At 47.8% G+C, this 21255-nt stretch overlaps 1 protein-coding gene across 1 annotated transcript; it reads left to right on the top strand.

Moving 5' to 3' along the window:
- Window positions 1–3595: 3595 nt before the first annotated feature.
- Window positions 3596–20887, top strand: EFHC1 (EF-hand domain containing 1). The gene is made up of 11 exons (XM_071547747.1): window positions 3596–3747; window positions 8622–8843; window positions 10498–10785; window positions 12474–12623; window positions 14014–14206; window positions 14518–14738; window positions 15443–15583; window positions 16747–16960; window positions 17306–17453; window positions 18187–18391; window positions 20390–20887. Exons 1-11 carry the CDS (start codon window positions 3601–3603, stop codon window positions 20504–20506), a joined length of 2046 nt encoding a protein of 681 aa, XP_071403848.1. The 5' UTR covers window positions 3596–3600; the 3' UTR covers window positions 20507–20887.
- The last annotated feature ends 368 nt before the right edge of the window (window positions 20888–21255 follow it).

The raw sequence follows: 21255 nt of genomic DNA, 5'->3' as shown, positions 1-21255 counted from the left end.
CCTCATATCCCATCTAACCCTGCCCTCTATCAGTTTGAATCCATTCCCCCTCGTCCCGTCACTCCAGGCCCTTGTAAAAAGTTTGTCTTTCCTGTAGATTCATTTCAGGTATTGGAAGGCCACAATTAGGTCACCCCAAAGCCTTCTCTTCTCCAGGCTGAACAATTCCAATTCTCTCAGTCTTTCCTCATAGAAGAGGTGCTCCATCCCTCTTACATTGTCCTTCCAACAGATACCGAGCTTGGCTGAAATCCCCCATGAGGAGCAGGGCGCACTGCAAGTGTCTCCCATATTGTTCATCTCTAATCTTTCCCCATAAGGTCTCTGTTGTCTCATCCATGCTCCAGCACTGCAGCTGCTCTTTCACTAAAGAACATCTCCACCTCCTCACCTTCTTGGCCCTGCTGCCCTTAAAGAGTCTGCCTGTATCCCTCCATTGCAACACTTGGGTCATGGGGAGCCATCCCACCATGTCTTCTTGATCCTGAGATCGTAGCCCTGTGGATGCACACGTGTCTCTCATTCATCGTGCCCAGTCCCCACGCTGCCCAAGATGTCTACACTCACTTCAGGGAGACACCCCAGCACACTGACTTCCCCCATTTAGGGATCCCAGTTTTAGGGATTTCTTCCTCACAGTGTTTTGTTGATTTTGTGGTCCCTTTCTGTCACATCACTCTGTGTCCTTGACTCACCAACCTTGTTCAGGAGGACCATGTGTGAGCATATACATACCTCATCCACTTGTGTGAATTTCGGCATTCAAAACCTCTAAAAATCTGTTTTTCCTTCTATTAACCAATAATTTTAATCACTATTTCTTCATATAACACACAAAGGCTTCTGTACAGTTGTGCTTTCACCCACCAGAGGGCGACTTGTCTCCATCTGTGTCCTCCAGTGCCACGAAAGCAGAGCCCAGTAAAGATTTCTTTTTCCCTTTTGTGAGTAGACAGCAAGGATGTAGGAAGCTAAAAAGACTCATCATAACACTGGTAATTCAGACTCGTCTGTGCAGAAGTTTTCAAAGCTGAATCCAGATCTTTGGAGTTGCACTTCAATTCCTTATTCCTCATTTCTCCTCTCTCCTGCTTTACAGTCATTATTCTTAGGAAAGTACCAGATTCTGCTATGGTTTTCCTTCAGCTTCCTTTTATGGAATCACAGAATGATTTGGGTTGGAAGATTATCCAGTTCCAACACCCTGCCATGGGCAGGGACACTTTGTACTGTCCCAGTTTGCTCCAAGTCCTGTCCAACCTGGCCTTGGACACTCCCAGGGATGGGGCAGCCACAGCTTCTCTGGGCACCCTGTGCCAGGGCCTCACCACCCTCACAGCCAAGAATTCCTTCCCAGTACCCCGTCTAACCCTGCCCTCTGGCAGTGGGGAGCCATTGCCCCTTGTTCTGTCACTGGATAGCCTTGTCAATAATCGCTTTTTGGTTCTCATGTAGCCCCTTTAGGCACTGGAAGGAATTCTGAGGTCTCCCCAGAGCCTTCTTTTCTCCAGGCTGAACATGCCCAGCTCTCAGTCCATCATCATGATTACAGTCTGTGCACGGGGCACTCTGACACACAGCCTTGTCACAAGCTTGCTGTCACTCTCTCGTGGGTGATCCCTGGCACACAGAGACGAGTTTCCTTCTTTGAGCAAGGCCCTGCTCCCTGCTAAACAGTGCCTGGATATCGCAGCCCGAGCAATCACAGCGAGCGCTGCGGTCCCAGCACTGCCTCTGAGTCAGCCGTCACAGCAGCTTTGCCGTCTTCCAGATCCGCCCCTTCCAGCCCTGCTTGGCCTTCAATCCATTATTTTCCTTTCTAAGCTCATCAGCCTCATTCTTTATCTCCCCCTGGCTGGCTTTCTCCTCTCTCCCACACCGTGCTCAGCCAGACGGTCTGGCTGCATTTCTCCCTTGCAAAACCCTCGGATCTGCTGCCTGCCCTTGGATCGCAGCCTGGCTTGTCTTGTGTGCTGCTGATAAAGAGAACAAGGGAAAGACTCACAAAAAAGCCTTTTTTTTTCTTTTTTTTTTCATAGAATCACAGAGTCATAGAATGATTTGGGCTAGAAGGGACCTTAAAGACCATCTCATTCCAACCTCCTGCCATGGGCAGGAAACCTTCCACTAGACCAGGTTGTTCCAAGCCCCGTCCAACCTGGCCTTGGACACTTCCAGGGATGGGAAATCCACAACCTCTTTAGGCAACACACGACTTCACTTTTCCGTGGTAAAAGATTTAGCTCTCTTGCATTTGGCAGTGACTTTTGCACGACCACCTTTTTCTTGATGGTCTCCCTGCTGCTTCTTTTTGCTTCTTCCTTCAGAGGTAAAAATCCTATTTGAAGGAGAGGGATTCTATCAGTGCTACATATTAAACCCCCAGTATTTCACAGCTCATATACATACCATATACATAATAAACCACCACAACCACATCTGTTAAAATGTTTGGAGCACTCCAAGTATGGATTCGACCATCAATGGCTACTCCTCACTCTGGGCACTGCTCAGGGCAGGGAAAACTTCCCATAAAAGTAGCCTGGATGCCACCACCTGTTTTGGAGGCCAAGATACTTTAATGTGAGGGGCTGCAAGGGGGCTGAAGGGGTGGTGGGGAGGCTGCAAGGGGATAAGGGGTCTATGAGTGCGTGAGGGGCTATGGGGGCTGTGAGGGGGTTGTGGGGGCTGTAAGGGGATATGAGGTCTGTAAGGGACTGGGATAGGGCTGTGAGGGGCTATGGGGTCTGTGAGGGGTTATAAGGGAGTTGTGAGGGCCTGTGAGGTCTGTGAAGAGCTATGAGGGACTATGAGGGGACAGTAAGAGGCTGTGAGGGCACTGTGGGGGCTGTGAGGGGGTTGTGGGGGCTGTAAGGGGATATGAAGTCTATGAGGGACTGTGAGGGGCTATGAAGGACTATGAGCGGGCTGTAAGGGGTTATGGGGTCTGTGAGGGGCTGTGAGGGGATATGGGGTCTATGAGGGGCTGTGAGGGGTTATGGGGTCTATGAGGGCCTGTGATGGGCTATGATGGGGCTATGAGGGCGCCGTGGGGGCTGTGAGGGGCTATGATGGGGCTGTGAGGGGCTATGGGGGCTGTGAGGGGCTATGATGGGGCTGTGAGGGGCTGTGAGGGGCTATGGGGTCTGTGAGAGGCTATGAGGGCGCCGTGGTTGTGGGGGCTGTGAGGAGAATGTGAGGGGCTTTTGCGGGAAATGCGGTAGGATGCGAGGGGCCATGGAGGGCTAATGAGTGTGGGCTTTGAGAGTGCCGTGAGGGGGCTCCAAGGAGGTTATGAAGGCGCTGTGAGGGGGAAAGCTCTACTAAAACAGGATTAACGCCTTCCACATCCTTTTTATTTCCACACCGCGGGTGCCCGACGCCCTCACAGTGTACGGGGGAGCCAGTTCGGCCCCGCCATCGCCGGCCCCCACCGTTGTCACGGCCGCGCCTTTGCTCCTGGCGGTCACTGCGCAGGCGCGGAATGAGGCGCGCGGAAAGGCCCGCGCATGCGCACCGAGCGCCGCGGCGGTTGCCGTGGAGACGCGTCGGCGGGGCCGGGCCGGGAGCGCCGCCATGAGCGCGCGGCCGGGATCGGGAATGGGACCGGGACCGGGGCCGGGATCAGGGCCTGGACCGGGGCCAGAATCGGGACCGGGACCGGCACCGGAACCGAGCCTGGGACCTGGACCGGGACCGGGGCCAGGGCTGCCCTTCCTTCCCGGCTGTGCCATCAGGGACCCCACGGTGAGCGCGCCCACCCGCTGTCCCCTCCGCCGCACCCTTTTCCCAGGGACTGCCCCCGGATCAGGGCGGGCCGGACTGGCGGCTGCCCCGCTGAGAGCCGCCCTTATAACGGGTCTCTGCCCCCACACCAGAGGCTCGTCGGGGGAAGTGGAGCCCCCTGAAGACACCGCCTTGGAATGCGGTTCTGCCTCAGACCCTGCTCTGACTCCCCCGGAGACCTGGTACCCCTAAACCCACCTAATGTTCATAGAATGGTTTGGGCTGGAAGGGCTCTTAAAGAACATCCAGTTCCAACCCCACTGCCTTGGGCAGGGACACCTTCCACAATCCCATGTTGCTCCAAGCCCCATCCAACCTGGCCTTGAACACTTACAGGGACGGGGCAGCCACAGCTTCTCTGGGCAACCTGTGCCAGGGCCTGCCCACCCTCACAAAGAAGTACTCACTTCCTAATATCCCATCTACTCCTGCCCTCTGGATGTGGGAAGCCATTCCTGCTTGTGAAGTCACTCCATCCCTTGTCCAAAGTCCCTCTCCAGCTCTTTTGAAGCCTGTTTAGGCACTGGAAGGGGCTCTCAGGTTTCCTTGGATCGTTCTCTCCCTAGGTGAACATCCCCACCTCTCCCATCTTGTCTCCAGAGCAGAGGCACTCCAGCCCTTGGAGCATCTCTGTGGCCTCCTCTGGTCTTGCTCCAGCATCTCCCCATCCTCCTTATGCCGGGGGTCCCAAACTGGGATGCAGCACTGTGGGTGGGGCCTCACAAGAGCAGAGTGTGTTATTACCTGAACCCACCCCAAGGGAATGTCCTGTTTTTGGACCACAGTGTAATTGCCTGGAGAGATCAGGTGCTTCCTGAATTCACCAAATATCTCTGAGGCTACTTGGTGTCCTCTGAACCCATGTCCTGGGAAACTGGTACCCCTCAAACTGACCCTGATCCCCTCTGACGTGACCCTTAAGGAACGTGGTGTGCTGTAACCTTACCTGATGCTCTCCAGCAGGCCTAACATTTACTGAATTCTCCCCAAGGATCTTGGTGTTTCCTAAAGCCCACACATCCCTGCTGAACTCACTTCTGGAGGACCTGAACACTCTGAACCCACTGGTATTCCTTGACCCCACCCACAGCAGACCTGGTGCTCTGTAAGTTCTCCCAATGGAATTGAAAGCACATTCCCAGGGGACCAGGTATTCCTGAACCTCACCTTTCAGGGAACTTGGTGCTTTCAATCTCATCCCCAAGGAATCCATTGCATCATGTACCCATGTTATAACCATTAATTTGTCCTGATAGCTTTGGGGTGGGACACATACACACAGAGAGCCTCATCTGAGATTCCTAAAGCTTTTTCCATAACTGCAGAACTGCTGTCTGCAAACTAAGCCCACAGAGATCCAGTCCCCCTGAATCCATCCAGTTATTCCCCACCAGTTCATGTGATACCCTGAGGGAAATCCCCAAACTCACTTTACAGTCCTGAAACCTGATTCCCACACCTGATTCTCAGTTTTCCCAAAGGAATGTGTTTGAACCTTCAACTCATTGTGATACTGCTCTGAACAGGACCCTTAAACTCACCTGATGCCCTCCCAACTGGATATACCCAGGAGATCCAACACTGCCTGAACCACAAGTTCTCCACTAGGAATTAATCCTCCAAATCATCCCAAGATAATTATGTCCTGGACCCACACATCCCCCTTAGTGGGACAGATGTACCCCAAAGTCACCAATCTGTTGGGCAGTCAACACCCTCCTGAAACCCCCTCCTCCAAATCTCTGATACTCCCAAAAATACTCTTCTGGTATTGGCCTGGAGAACTGAATCCTTGATGGTCCAGGTCTGGAATCTGATAAACTGATGAGAGAACCATCACAGAACTGATACCATCACAGCCTTCAGGATCATCCCAAGACAGTGCCAAACTCTCAGCTGCTCTGAGGTTCCCTGGAAGAAGAAGTTCCTGAAGTCTCATCCTCATCCTCTGCAGCTGATAACTAAATGAAGAAGAAATCTCTCCTTTTTCCCATTCCCAGTGACCTACACTCTAAGGACCTGATAACACCAAATCCTCCCAACATCCTCTTGAGGAAGCAGTACCATAGAGAATTAATACTCCCTGAGTACTCCCATTTATTTCTTGGATACACTAAAAAATCCCACAAAAAGCCAAAACAGGGGATTGGGCACACTGGGGATTTACAGGCTCTGTGTGGAGCATCTCTAATAGGGAGATATTCCTGGCTGCATTCAGCTTCATATATAAAAAATATTTTTTCTAGAATCATGGAATGGTTTAGGTTGGAAGGGACCTTAGAGATCATCTTGTTCCAACCCCCTGCCATGAGCAGGGACATTTTCCATAGACAAGGTTGCTCCAAGTCCATCCAACCATGCCTCAACCAGTGACAGCTGAGTTCTCCAGAGGTTAGTGTAGTCCTTTACTCATAACAAATAGCCATGCAGTAATAAATGCCATCTCAGAATTACTATCAGATAATAATATTCTTTCCTTGAGATCATTTATCACATCTTGGAAATCTGAAATTTTCCAGTCTATGAAAAGGGAATCACACCACTTCTTTTCCAAGTGAATGCTGAGAAGTGCTGAAGGAAACCTCTGTGTTCAAGTAGTGTTGTTATTACTGAGTGCTCATGGGACAGGGAAACACAGACATGGGAGAGGGAGTGGTGTTTGTGTGAAGTGTTAGAGACTTAGCAAAAAGAAGGACCTAATTCAGTGGAGTTTCTTCAGGTAGGGACTGGCTGCAGCTGAGATTAGGATTTTACATTCTGGGTTTTCCCTTTTTAATTTGCATTAGTCACCTGATCCTGTGAGAGATCCTGTGAGATGCTGTCTGGCATCCAAGGTTCACTTGGGAGAGCTTATCCCCTCAGTGAATCTTATGAATCTGTGAGGTGTTTCTTTAGGCCTGTGAACTCCTGACAAACACTGATATTGCTCAAATTAAAAACAAACTTCCTGGTTTTCCTTGAATATTTTCCCCACAGCTTTCCCTTGGGATGTATTTAACAGAAGGAAATGGGAGCTCTGTGGCAGTTTATAAGATGTTGTGGTTAATGTGCCTTCAGTCAACTCTTGTTTTTCACCTGAACATGTTTTCCTCACTGCTCTGTCCATTGCAAGATCTATAGTAGTAGTTTAAAGAGAAAACAGGAAATTATGTGAAATTCAAGTGCAGCCTGAAGTTATAAATAAGATTAGAGGCTTAACCATGAGGGGAGAGGTAGGGGGTGGAAAAGAAGAGTTTCACATGCCTGAGGTTGGACTGACTGCAAGTCTGGAGCTGGAAAAGGAGCTCAAACTTGTTCTTTCAGTGCTGGAAATGTGTACAACTCTGTTCTATTTGGCAACAGGTAAGGGGTTTTATTATCCAGGACTCATGGTTTCTCCTGCTTTCTCTGGAGCATTAAGTGTTGAAAGCCCAGTGAGACCAGCCAGGCTTTCAAGAGTGCAGGTGATGTGCCAGGTGGACTGTACAGCAAGTGGAGCAGCTTCATATCACCCAGGTCTGACCCAACTCTTCAGCAGTGAAGAACAGGATTGGCTGACAGAGACCAGATCCTACTCACAGCCCTGATCAAGGACAGCCCTGGGGAGAAGGACTTTGTGTTCTGGTGGGGAAAAAGCTGGACATGCCCCCCATGTGCACAGGGAGCCCAGAAACCCCCCTGTGTCCTGGGCTCATCCCACAGTGTGGGCATCAGGGGAGGCAGAATTCTGACCCTCTGCTCCCTCAGGTGAGACCCCACCTGCAGAGCTGCCTCCAGCCCTGGGAACAACAGCACAAGGACATGGAGCTGCTGGAGTGAGTCCAGATGAGGCCATGGAGATCCTCTGAGGGCTGGAGTCCCTCTGCTCTGGAGCCAGGCTGGGAGAGCTGGGAGGGTTCACCTGGAGAAGAGGAGGCTCCAGGGAGACCTTAGAGCCCTTTCCAGTGTCTGAAGGGGCTCCAGGAAAGATGAGGACAAACCTTTTAGCAGAGTCTGTGCCAATAGAACAATGGGTGATGGTTTTAAACTAAAGGAGGGTCAATTTAGGTTAGATATCAGGAAGACGTTTTTTGCAATGAGGGTGGAGAGGCCCTGGCACAGGTTGGGCAGAGAAGCTGTGGCTGACCCATCCCTGGAACTGCTCAAGGCCAAGTTGGATGGGACTCTGAGCAACCTGGGATAGTGAAAGGTGTCCCTGTCCATGGCAGTGGGTTGGACTAGATGAGCTTTAAAACTCTTCCAGCCCAAGTTGTTCTGTGATTCTGTGACTGTGGAGAGGGATGTTAAAACAACTAATTTGCTTTAGTGCATATCATAATTGCAGTTCTGTGAGCACGACACACCTTGATTTAGCCCAGTGAAGAAAATCCTGTATCACACCCAGGAGAGAGTTTACAAAATAAAGAACAGAATATACAGAGGGTGCTCAACAGTCAAGGGAGTGTCATGAGACTGTAACTGAGGTGCCACGGTGCTCTGTACTGCTGAAAAGCAGAGCAGTGAACAAAAGTTTTGAGATCAATACCAGACAAAGTGCTGACACTCCATTCTAGATACGGAGTATGGTGGCAAGAGGGAAATTCAGTGATGTGAGTTCTTGGGGAGGCTGTAACAGTGCTAGGATTTAAGTTCACCCTCATGCTCTGTACATCCAGATGCTTACTGGTTTTTTGAGCCTCCTTGATCTAAGTGTAAAATTTGATTTTAAATAACTTCTGCAGTAGTTTATAATAAAATGCTGGGGGTTGGGGGTGAGGCATTCTGGACATTGCACTCTCTTCCTGGTTCTCTGTCCTTTCAGTAGCTGTATTTACCGAGTTCATGCAGTATTTTCACAGCTGGATTTCTTTCCACAGAAAACATCTTTTCATCGGTCCCACACACTGGACTTCAGAAATGGATATGCCTTTTCCCAGCTGCCAAGAGAGGGGGTTGGCGGGGAGACACTCTACCCAAACCAGCTCTCTCAAGCTCAGCTGGATGATTTATGCACCTCAGGACCCACGCTGACCTACGGGCCAGCCAGGAAGTCTGCACCTCCACCCTTCATGCCATCATACGTGGCTTTTGACAAACAGGTATAAAAAGCTTATTCCAGGAATATCACTGGCCAGATTCAGAGACACAAACACTCAGCTCCAGGGTTCATGGGACTGCGTGCAGCAGTTTTCAGATGCCACAGCCCTTAGTCAGAGACAGCTGAACCCCAGACTGAAAGAGGCTTTCTTTGCTCAGGAGGAGGATTATAATACGTGAACGATGTAAGACATTCCCCACAAGTTACACCCGAGCATTTCCAGCAGGGCTGGAAAAGAGGTTTGACTGACTCTCAAAAGCTTCAGTTTATAACCATTGCTCTTTAAGCCTTGGCTTTTTGTGATTTCAAAACTGTTCTGAGATTGTAACTGAGTCAGTCTGCAACAGAGACCCTGGTAGTCTATTTGACTGTGGTCTATCTATTTATGCTTGTGTTGGTCACCACAGTGTGTCCCAGCCTGTGCTGCTCCATTAGTACTTCCTGAGTTACATCTTGGTGATCATAATGGACTAGAAGGTGGCTCTGTATCTACTTAGGGCAGTCCTGAGCTGACCCTTGATTTTAAATGCTCCAATATCCCAGGCTGCAAGTGCAGCCACGGGCAGAGCTGTGGCTGGAGAGTGAATGTGCAAGGCTTCCAGAGCTCGGCACGTGCAGGGCTCCGCGCGCTGCCAGGACTGGGAGAGCAGTCTGGAGCCAGACAACCCTCAGCCCGTCTGTGAGACAGTCTGGGGAGCAGATGTGCCGTGACAATTACTGAGCCTATTCCTTCAGAGTGATGGCAATGTTGCTGTTTCCTCTCTCAGATCCTTCTCTGCCCCTTCCTTCGAGCCAGAGGAGCAGCAGGGGCCCCAGTGCTGCTGGGGACATCATGGTCCCTTGTGAGGCACTTTGCTGACTGGCAGGAACTTGCTGGCTTTATCATCCCTTAATTATCCAAGCCTCTGGGTTGATGTAGCCTGGGTATGCAAGGCCTGATTGGCCACCTACATCCTTAGGGGCATTGAATGATCTTGGAGAGAATATTCCTCCTACTTCTGCCAAACACAGGGAGTAGTTGAGTAGTATTCTTGCTTCCCCAGCACGGGTCAGGTTTTGCTGTCAGTGCTGAATAGATGTGACTTCAGATCATACAATCATGGAATGGTTTGGGTTGGAAGGGACTTAAAGATCCTTTTGTTACTGCCTCCCTGCCATGAGCAGGAACACTTTCCACTAGACCAGGTTGCTGTCCAACCTGGCCTTGAAATGATGACCCATGAAGATTTTAAAATCCTCAGGTGTGGCTGAACTTTTTACTAAAATCTCTTGGTAACTTCCCTAAATCAGGGGCTTTAAAGCTGAGAAATAAAGAGTCATGTATGACAGTAAACTATATTACTGTCAATAGCCAAGCACCTGGCAGGAGGTGAAATCACAGGTGATCGAGGAGGAGTAGGGAAATGGTTGTGTTTTTACACCTGTCCCGTGCATGCCAAATTTGTAAAAGGCAGGTCTTGATAAAAGCCCTCATGGTACCTCTGCTATCACACACAGAATTAGAACACAATTGCCTTTGATGTTTTTGTAGAATCTAATCCAGTAAATTTGCACTGCCAAAGAAAATCACAAATAAATTTTTGGTCTTAATAGACTAACCATGGTGTTTACATTATTTCTTTCTCTCTCCCTTTGTTGTGTTGTCCCTTGGGCAGGTTCTGAAGTTCGATGCCTATTTCCAGGAAGAGGTTCTTACCTCTGCAGAAGAGCATTACCGGATCCGCCAAGTGGGCATCTACTACTACTTGGAAGACGACAGCATGTGTGTCATAGAGCCTGTGGTGAAGAACTCTGGGCTCATTCAAGGCAAACTTATGAGACGCCACAGGGTGCCCAAGAATGACCAGGGGGATTATTACCACTGGAAAGATCTGAATCTGGCCACAAACATCACCATGTATGGCAGGACATACCGCTTGGTCAACTGCGACTCCTTCACAAAGGTGTGTTGCTTGTACAGAAAACACTGACAGAAGGAAGCTCAGGAGTTACAGATGGACAGATCTATGAGAGTCCTGCAGTTTGCATCTGTAGCTTTCATAATGTGTTTACTCACAGTCTTTCTTTTTGCTTTTTGTGTAGATTTCTTTCTTCAGGCCAGTGGGGAGTTCAAGATATGATATTTGCTGGGAGCATGTTAAGTACTCAGTATTTTTGCCCCAGGACTGCTGTGAGTCCATCCTTTGTCCTCAGGACTTCTTGCAGTACAAATTCCAAGTTCATCTCTGGGTGCAGAAACACTATGCATACGTGAGAGGGAAATTAGTGGTTCAATCTCTTTTCTGATTTACTACTCCTCTGTTAAGGACAAAGGAAGGGAATAAAATCAATAACTCTGCACCCATCGACAGTCAGGCCATGATCCGTGAGTTGAGAATCATGGTATGAAATGACCTTTCCAAGAGAGCTTACTCACTGCCTGCTTTGCTATTTCTGGCTATTTCTCTGCCAGTAAATGAAATAATCATGATCCAATAACAAGTTCTAACAATTACCAGTACACTGGTATCCTGTTAGTTTGTCCCCAGTATAACCTCAGCCTGCTGAGCTACTATTTTTCCAGGTCAAGAGATAGAATACTCCAGAGACCATTCCCAATGGGTGAGTTACATGCAGTCATCATGTCATGGAGGCTGGGAGAGTTTAGATTCAGGCTTTTCCTTGCCAGTTGGCCTTAGTGCCAAGGAATGTTCCCAAGCATGTCTAATATATTGGTGTATATGTGGCTGTGGGGTCAGCTGTACTGGAACTGGAGGACTGTTGAAGTCAGTTCACATCAAATGAAGCACTGGTCCTCCTGTTAGTATTGATGGAAAACATCAAATGAGCTTACATAGGTCTACATCTCCAGGCCACCAGTCTATTTATCACTTACTGACATCCTCCAGACCAGAAAACAGTGAGTCTGAAAGCATGATCCTGTCTCGTGAGTCTTCAGGGGGATCTCACATCCCTGTTGGAGAAGTTTGCATAGGTGTTTCCTGGGCTGAATGTTTCCATGGGCCACTTCCCAAGGGCAAAAAGGAAAAAAATCCAGTGACTTCAGATGTTGTTTTGAGTGAGTGATGAGAGTACACAAGTAACACCCTCTAGTTTGTTCCTGCATCCAAGGTAAGCAAAAAATTCCTTTATAAACAAGTAGATTGCACTCTTTCTGTGGGAAAAGTACTCCTCAAAGATGGAATGAAGCTGCCACTGGCACATATCCTCATGCCTGAAAGGTCTATGTGAGCCTAATGTGAGTACCATTAACTTCCACTGTCTGACACAGCACTAAGTCTCTTGCAGATTTAGACTAACCTACATCTGTGGTTAAACACTAATTTAACCTTGTTAATTTACATAAAAGAGACCAACTGACAGTTACCCCCCATTTAAAGCCCTAAGGCCAAGCAAAACTGTGCTCAAGTAAAGTCTGAGTTAGGATGTTGAGGACAGGACTGCTCTGATTAATTAAAGGGTAAGCAGGACCTAGAAGTAGATTAAACAAATATTTGCTATTGCAGTAGAGTTCTGTGAGGAATGAACTTGCAGTGTTCTGACCTCCCTCATCTCAACCTACCTGTAATCTCTAGTCACCTCTTACCTTCAGAGCTCATGGCAGCATTAACACCTCAGATGACCTTTCTAGGTGTTCATGGAGAGCCAGGGAATTGTTCTGAACCCCCCAGAGGAAATGGTTTCGGATCCTTACACAGAACTGCGTCGGATGCCTGTGCAAAAGCCCACCGTGCCAGCAGGTTCTGATCCCCTCTGGCAGTTCCTGACCTACGACATGAAGGTGAGAGAGCTGGGAAATTACACACATACTCTGGGATTACCCACAGAGCACTGGTGAGGCACCTCTAGTCCTGAGTCCAGTTCTGGGCCTCTTACTTCAGGAAAGACATTGAGATACTGGAGCGTGTCCAAGGAAGGAAATGGAGCTGGGGAAGGATCTGCAGCACCTGAAGCAGCTGAGGGAGCTGGGAGGGCTCAGCATGGAGAAAGGGAGTCTCATGGGGGACCTTCTCGCTCTCTGCAACTACCTGACAGGAGAGGGAGACAAGTGGGGCTTGGGCTCTGCTCCCACAAAACAAGTGACAGAATAGGAGGAAAGGCCCATAAGCTGTGCCAGAGAGGTTCAGGTTGGACATCAGGAAGAATTTCTTCACTGAAAGGGTAGTTAAACATTGGAAGAGGCTACTCAGGGAGGTGCTGGAGTCCCCATCCCTGCAGGTGTTCAAGAAACAACTGGATGTTGCACTTAGTGCCAGGGTCTAATTGACAAAATGGAGTTTGGTCAAAGGTTGGACTCAATGATCCAAAAGGTTTTTCCAGCCCAGATGATTCTGTGATTATAGAATATATGTGCTGTTGAAACTCAAGTCTTGTGAGTGTCTGCAACCTTCCTCTTTCTAAAACATCTCAGTCTGCTGAAGAGACTCCAGATTTGCTCCTTCCTTGGCTGGAGTGAGAAACAAAACCTTTTATGTTTTTCTGAGCTTTGTGCCTTGTAAACAGCTCCTCTTTGGATTGCAGAGCCTGTGCTTTAGATGATCCATTACTCTCTTGCTCTCTGGTGGGATGAGATAAGCCACCTGCCTCTGGAATTTAGCAGCCAGATGCAGTTCTGTTACGAATGGGTGTGCTGCATCCACTCCTCTCTTCCCCCAAAACACTGATGCCAACTGCCAGAGCAGACAATTTCAGACAAACAAAAATGCCACTTGCTCTGGCTGAATTGTCCGTGTGCACACAATTGATTAACACTCTCCTCCCTGCTCCTCTGGATCTTCTTTTTATGCAGCAACAATGTAAGGAATCCTGTGGACTACACCCATACTAGAAAATAAACCAGGGTCAGGGCACAACCGAGTTCTGCATGTTGTCTCTGGACAGCTATCAACCAAACATCTCCTGACCATCAGCTAGGGGTTAGCACAGGCCAGGATCATAGCCAGGTGCCATTTTGGATGTGCCCACCCTGTTCTGAAGGGAGCAGAGAGTTCTGCTGTGTGGATGCAAGCTGGGACATACCTGCCAGTTTAGCCTTAGTAACTATTAGGCTGCCTGTTTGGGAACTGAACCTTGGGGAACTCTTGACCATCTCAGTGTGAGCAGTTTGATTTCTGTGGCATTAAAAGATGATTCACATCCATGTTTTTCTGCTCCCTTTTTCTCCACCCCAGGTCCTTCGCTTCTATGCCATATGGGATGACACCAACCATCCCTTTGGTGACCAGCATCGCTGCATCATCCATTACTTCCTGGCAGATGACACAGTGGAGGTTCGGGAAGTCTACAGCAAAAATGATGGGAGAGACCCATTCCCAGTACTGATGAAACGTCAGCGCTTGCCCAAAACCTTAGTGGACAAGAAAAGTGAGTTTAGATTGGCACATCTGTCTGGGCTAAAGTGCCTTGGTGGGTGGACAGATCCATGGTGACTGCCAGAGGTACACTGAGTCTGGAGAAACTTGGCTGAGAACACTCCAAGTGTCATTCTTTTATGGTAAAAGAGAAGTTCTTTAAGTGATCAGTGAATTCTTTATCTTTTGGGAAACAGCAGCAGGACAGCAGTGCCAACAGCTCCCTGGAGCTATTTATACAGCTTGATTTTATAACCCTTTTCACTGGGAAATGTTAACATCTACCTGATTAATTTATTTTTTCTTTTGCTCCCTTGTCCTTAGTGAGCTTCCCAAGCTGTGTGCTGGAGATCACTAATGAGGAGGTGCTTGAGTGGTACTCACCCAAAGATTTTGCTATTGGCAAAACTGTCACCCTCCTTGGACGCACCTTCCTAATCTATGATTGTGACAAGTTCACACAAAACTTCTATCGGGAAAAGTACGGCATCACAGACTTCCAGCCACTGGATGTGAGACAGACACCACTTGAAAAAGTTCCACAGGTACTGCAAACAGTTTCTGTAAGGAAGGGAGGAAAGAATTAGTTGGTATAAGCTGTTATAGTAAAGTAGAGGTTCATCTTAATGAGAACCTACAGTAAGCAAGTTCAGCTTAAAGAAAAAAGCAAGTAATTTGAAAAGAGAAGGCAAGAATGATCATAATCAATATAAAAGTGTCTGACTGCACTCATGCTACCTAACTCTTCTCACTCTCCAAAAGAGTTTTGCCAAGTACAAACTATCTACTGGGGATGATCACAGCCCTTGTTGCCTCCCAAACTGAGCCTAGGAATGATTTGGAGTGTCAGTTGGCGTAGACCACAAACTTGATGGGGATTAGGTTACCACTATAACCTTATACATGGTTGAGTTCCTGTGCATGGAAACGTTTTGTTGGAACTAGATGGTTTTAAGGTCCTTTCCAACCCAAACCCTTCCATCATTCTATGATTTGATAATATATCCATAGTCTATTCAGAGAAATTACCTGACTTTCTGAGTTTCAGATTTTCTTTATGCTGTTACATTTTCATTAAGTCCAACACATGGCCAGGTTAGCAGCATCTCTCCTGGGAAGATTGTCACAGCTCTTGCTACCTGGTGACAGAAGATTTCCTTCCAAATCAGATTGGTTTTGATAAGCTGTCTTGCAAACTTTGTCTTGTTCTGTTTCAGCTGTTTATGGTTGATATCTCCTCTGGATGCAGGTAATTCCCCCCTATAATGGTTTTGGCATCCCTGAAGACTCTCTCCAGAATTGCCTTAGTCTGATTCCAAAGCCTCCACGGAAAGATATAATTAAGATGCTGGAGAATAACCTCAAGGTCCTGCGGTTCCAGGCAGCCCTGGTAAGTGCTTTCCTTGGTGGAACAGCGCCAGCTTGTGTGGTAGAGTCAGGAGGATGAGAGGAGCAGCCTGCTCAGACAAGGCTATTGGCAAATTCTCCTCCATGCCAGTGGGAAAAGAGAGTTCCCCAAGCCCACAGGAGTGTCCCTTGGGGGATGGCGGGGGGTTGTTATGTGCTCACTATGACAATGAACAGCATGGAAAGGTTAAAAAAACCAAGGCCAGAAAGTACAAACCAGATATGCTACAAACCCACATCCATTTATGGAAAAACTCCCACTGCCAGCGGCACATGACAGATGGCTCTGACTGGAACAGCCTTGCACTGGGCACTGTGCCCCTGCCTGCCTGAAACTGCTGCCACAAGCCAGAGCTTGATGTCTCTGCTGCTGGCTCCAGCACCTGCCCTTCTCTGGCTAGTCCTGGATGCAGCAGCCAGCAAGGAGCTGTCCTAGCAGAGCAGCCAAATGCCAGCATAGAAGCTGGAGAGTCCAGCGTTTTCCAGGAGCATCCAGGCCCTGGCCTTTGTGCCAGCTTTCCAGTTGGTTTATGCAAGGAGCCTCTGGCATGTCCAGCAGTAGTGATGGCATTTCCTGTGCTGCCTGGTGCTCTCCAAGCACTCTGGGTGAGTAAGGGCTGGTTTCTTTTCCCTATTGTGCAGGAGTTCCCTAAGGGTCACATCTGACAAGTTCAGATCCACTTAATTTTAAAGGAGGCACGTAAACCCACTGGTGTGTCAGGGGAGTGACTTCCTGTGACTAAGAGCTGAAGCAACACCAGCCTCCCTCAGACACTCAGTAGAATGAAAAATGTAACTTTAATACTGAATTTTACAGCCTCTCTGGGATGAATCATTCCATATAGGATATTCCTTTGTCTTGGAGTATTCAGTCTGTGGAAACACTGAATATACTTGGTCACTGCAGCCCAGATTCTGCTTCTGATACCCTGAGCAGAGCAAGTAACCTTTGAAATTCAGATAGTTAGTGCTGTCCAGGACTTTGTTACACTATGTTAGCACACCAAGTGCTTTGTTTAGTCAGCAATCAAGAAAAAACTGTGAGCTCTGGGTGCTTATGAGTGGGTTACTGGGTACTCCTGAACATCCCAGTAAAGAAACACCTGGCTGAAATGTTCTTTTTCAAACCCACTACCTTTCCTTTAGGAATCATCAGTCCCTGAGGACAGAAATCGCCGTTTCATCCTCTCGTATTTCCTGTCTGATGACACAATCAGCATCTATGAACCCCCAGTCCGAAACTCTGGCATCCTTGGAGGCAAATACTTAAAAAAGACCAGAGTTGCCAAGCCAGGGTCTACTCCAGAGAATCCCATATACTATGAGCCCTCTGACTTTGCCATTGGTTCTACAATTGAAGGTAAAATCCAGCCTGGACTGATAATACTTTCCTCTGTTATGTCATTTATTGCATGGACAGTGTATATCCCTTCCTTCACTTGAAGAATCTGTTGCTTCTGGGTCTCATCACATCTGAGTTTCCAGATCAGCAGGTGATGCACATTGATATAACTCTGTTACTGTCAATGTCAGAACCTTTGAATCAGTGAAACTATTCTCACTTCAAGAAGTGAAACAAACAGCAGAGCTGGCTCAAACCTGAGCCCAGCCACAGGAGAGGAATCATGGCCCCTCCTGGATGAAGAAGGGACTTACCCACACTGGAACACAAGTAACACTTCTTTCTTTATTGCCTCTTCCCCAGTGTTTGGCCACAGGTTTGTTATCACTGATGCTGATGAATACGTGCTTAATTATATGGAAAGGAACGCAGAATGTTTCCCTTCAGCAACACTGCAGTCCCTGAGGGATCATTTTGGCCCACGGAAGGCAGTAAAGGACACTGTCAACAAGTAGGCTACAAAGGATGGCATTGTGGGGCTAAATAAGACTCAGGGTTAACATCTAAGGGCATTTTCAGCAGCCTCCAATGAGCTGCCAGTGGCTGCTCTGCTGGTTATTCTGCTTCAAGGGCTTGTTTTGGGACACATACAGAGGGGGTGAAGTGTGTACAATAATGTCCTGTGGCTGGTGCTGACCCAGCTTTGTGGGACAGCTCTGCCTCATCAGCCAAATCATAGAATCACAGAATGGTCTGGGTTAGAGGGGACTTTACAGCTTATCAAGTTCCAACCCACCTGCTGAGGACAGGGACACCTTTCACTAGGGGAGGTTGCTCAGAGCTCCATACAGCCTGGTCTTGAACATTTCCAGGGATGGGGAACACATCTTTTCCCAAAAGGCCTCAGTTCACTGTAACACATGCTGCCAGTTTAAGCTACTTGATTGTTATAGGCTCAGCAGGTGGTTGGTGGAGTCTTTTTTTGACTATCAGCCCATCAAAGCCTGGACCACAACCTCTTTTTTACCTGTCTGGATCCAGTTTGTGTGATCCAGTAACAGCCAGAACATGGTTTGGAGGCTCAGGTATCATGGTAGTTCAGGGGCTCTGGCTGAAACTCGAGTTGCCCACAGTTCTTGGGACTGTGGAGCACACAGGGAAATGCTCCTTTTTCACCCAAGTGTCACAGTAAGGCTGCCAGCATTAGCTTTTACATGAAATCCTGTTATTCCTTTCTTCTGCAGTGACATCCCTAAGCAGGACCTGGATGACTTAATTGAGGAGGTTCAGAAAGAGCTGAAGCTCCGTCATAACTACTTGAACACCAGGAAGTTTCATGAGGCATTTCATCATAGTGACAATGATGGCTCTGGACTTGTGGACAAAGGAAAATTTCTGGACCTTTGTGACAGGTTGGAAGTGCCAACAAGCACCATTCTTCTTAAAAAGGTCAGAAGAAAGGGGTGCTGTGCATATGGAATTCCCCTCCTATAGTTCTTTCAGAAGTTCTCTTCTAGAAACCAACCCTAACCAGCTGCTCTACCTTACAAGGGGAACAACTTCAAGAAAAGGGCAAGAGATTCCCAATTTAGAAAGGCCTTTGAGCCGTTGGACTGAGCCTGTGTCTTAGAGGAGATAATAATTGTTGTCCTCTAAGGAAAAGGAAAAAGTGTTACCCAGGTTGCCCCCTGTGTTTGCCTGCACTCTCATGTGAAGCCTGAAAATTCCTGCTGGCTCAGGTCTTGAATGAGCAGAAGAGGTTTTATATCATAATAAAATCAGGGATAGGCTACTGTAGAGCTATGGAATATCTGTCCAGCACAGCTGGGATTGAGTGGAGATGACACTGAGGTGCTTAGGGACTGAGCCTTAGGAAAGCTTAGAGGGATCCCAGGTTTTACAGCAACTGAATTGAAGGTTTAAGAACTAAGTATTGTCCCAAATAATAAAATTATAATAATTTTTAAAAATTAAATTAGAGTCATAACCACTTGGTTAACACTTGCTGGGCACTATGAGCAACAGCACATGGAGATCACAGTCTGCACAGCAGTAAATGTGAGGGAAACTGAGAGAACAATTCATGCAGCAGGACTGGAGGATCCTTTCAGGAGTATGACTGACAAGGATGCTTCCTTAATATCATTTGGTAGGCAGTAGATTAGTGGCCAAAAAGGGCAAACTCAGAGTTCAGAGAAATCTGGAAACCCTTGCCAAAATAACACATTTTCTAAACCAGGCAACTGTGATCATCACAGCCATGGTTAGAAAGACCCACGGCCAGGGGAGGAATGTGGGATGAATAAATGCCATGAGCAGCACCCAGGCCTTTGCTGTCCGAGAGTTCATCACAGCTCACTCCACCTGGAGGAATTAATAGTGTGGTGGGTCCTTCCTGCTCCACTCTGAGCATGGGAGAGGAAGTGACATGGCTAAAACTAATTGAAGAGCTTGTGACAACTGAGGCTAAACTCCCAAGTTTGAAGGCCAGTCTGGGACCTGTGCATTAAAGCATCCATCTTCTCTCTTGAAATCTTACTACCAGTGTTCCCAGAGCCTTCGGGAGCGTGGCAGGGCTATAAATTAAACATAGGGCAGGGCGTGAACTGCTGCCTGGGTTGGAGAGGAGCACAGCTGTCAGTCACACCAGAGAAAACCCCGGTGAATCTGTCTCCAGGCGACAAGGGGAAGAAGAATCCTTTCAAGGAACTGTGATATTAGACCTTTTCCATCTCCCTGGGTGTCAGAAGGAGATTAGTTACGCAATTAAAGAAACAAAAGCCCTCTTTCTTCCCTTTAAGCACTCAAAGGCTACAGCGCTGAAACACAATGCAGGGTCAGGCACGGACACCAGAACTGGCTCATTAGTCAGGCTGTCTCCGAGCTCAATTATCTGTGTCTCCCCTTTACGCCATGTGCACACACCAAAGTGACACCAGGGAACAGGGACTGTTCAAATACGCAGCCCCCATCCCACTCCTGGCAGGAATTTCTGGAAGATTTCCTGTGGCCTGTGTCAGCCTGTGGCCATGCTGTGTTTCTGTGGATCTATTGCCACTGTGGTGATGCCCTGAAGGAAATCAAGATTAGACTGAAACACTTCAACTCTTCTTCTTGCACAGATTAATGTCTTTTATAGGCATTCAGGGTTGGACTTGAACCTTTAGACAAGTACAACATTTAGACCATCAAGTGCAACCACTTAAGGGTTGGACTTGATGATCTAAAGATTGGACTTGATCTTGCAGGTCTTTTTGAACATTAGTGATTCTGTGATTCTAAGTTTACCTGTGATTCAGGACTACCAAGGTTCTTCAAAGAGGGAATAAGATCTCCTGCTCTGTCACACAAGCAGTACCTCTGAGCACTTTCCTTTAAAAAAAACCAACCTAATTTTGCAGCTTCTTCCAGCTCTTTATGGTGTCTGTTGTGTTTTTGTCCCCACAGCTCATTGACTACTGTACCTGTGGAGAAGACAAGATAAACTACCGTGACTTCCTTCGAGCCTTCCCGAGTAATCTCTTCCCAGAAGCTGAAGCACAAGATGAGCAGTTAAATACTTAGCTGACCTGAAGACATTGTGCTTCCAAAAGTCTTCACCTTTGCTTCCCTCACTCTCCCCCTTCCATAGAACAGCTAATTCCACCCTTGTTTTGTTAACTTTTTTCTTTCATAACCTCTCCCTGCCCTTTTAGCCACCACCAAATTCAATGGCAAAACTGCTGGATGTTGAAATGAAACTCACAGGAGAACATTCCTCAGAACTAAAGTCAGGCTCTCCTGTTGATCTCTCACCTTTTTAGTGCAGTACTTTAGAGAGTTAAAGCTCTCTGAAGCCTGGAGTGAAAACCACGCTCGGTTTCTCTGAGTCCAAAGGGCCTTTCAGTGAAGTAGTGAAGACTGCCAGTTTAAATTGTTTTAAAATTGCAATAAAGTGGAGTTGCTATAAAAGTGTTAGTAAATCTGTTTTTAAATAGAAGCACCTCAATGACTGAATAGTTAAGGATTAAAATAAGGGAGGGGAAAGCCCCACAAGGTGGGGTTTGGGGTTTATTCAGAATGGGGTGGTGAGATTGGCCACCTGGAGATAGCAGGGGTGTAGACAAAGATCTGCTCACAGCAGCTCTGCATTTTTTTAACAAAAGGTTAGAAGAATGGTTTCAGGACTGAGATACTATCTAAACCCATCTCATGCAGCCTGTCATCTCACCAGACAGGGCTCCAAGGAAGAGCAAATGCAGGCAGTTGGCATAGCAATGGAGTTATGACACTCGAGCTCCACTTCAGAGTCACATTACTCATCTCTCCATGAG

This window comes from Pithys albifrons, chromosome 2 (assembly GCF_047495875.1).
Source record: "Pithys albifrons albifrons isolate INPA30051 chromosome 2, PitAlb_v1, whole genome shotgun sequence".
Taxonomy (NCBI): Eukaryota; Metazoa; Chordata; class Aves; order Passeriformes; family Thamnophilidae; genus Pithys; species Pithys albifrons.
This window is presented reverse-complemented; position numbering and strand designations above follow the sequence as displayed.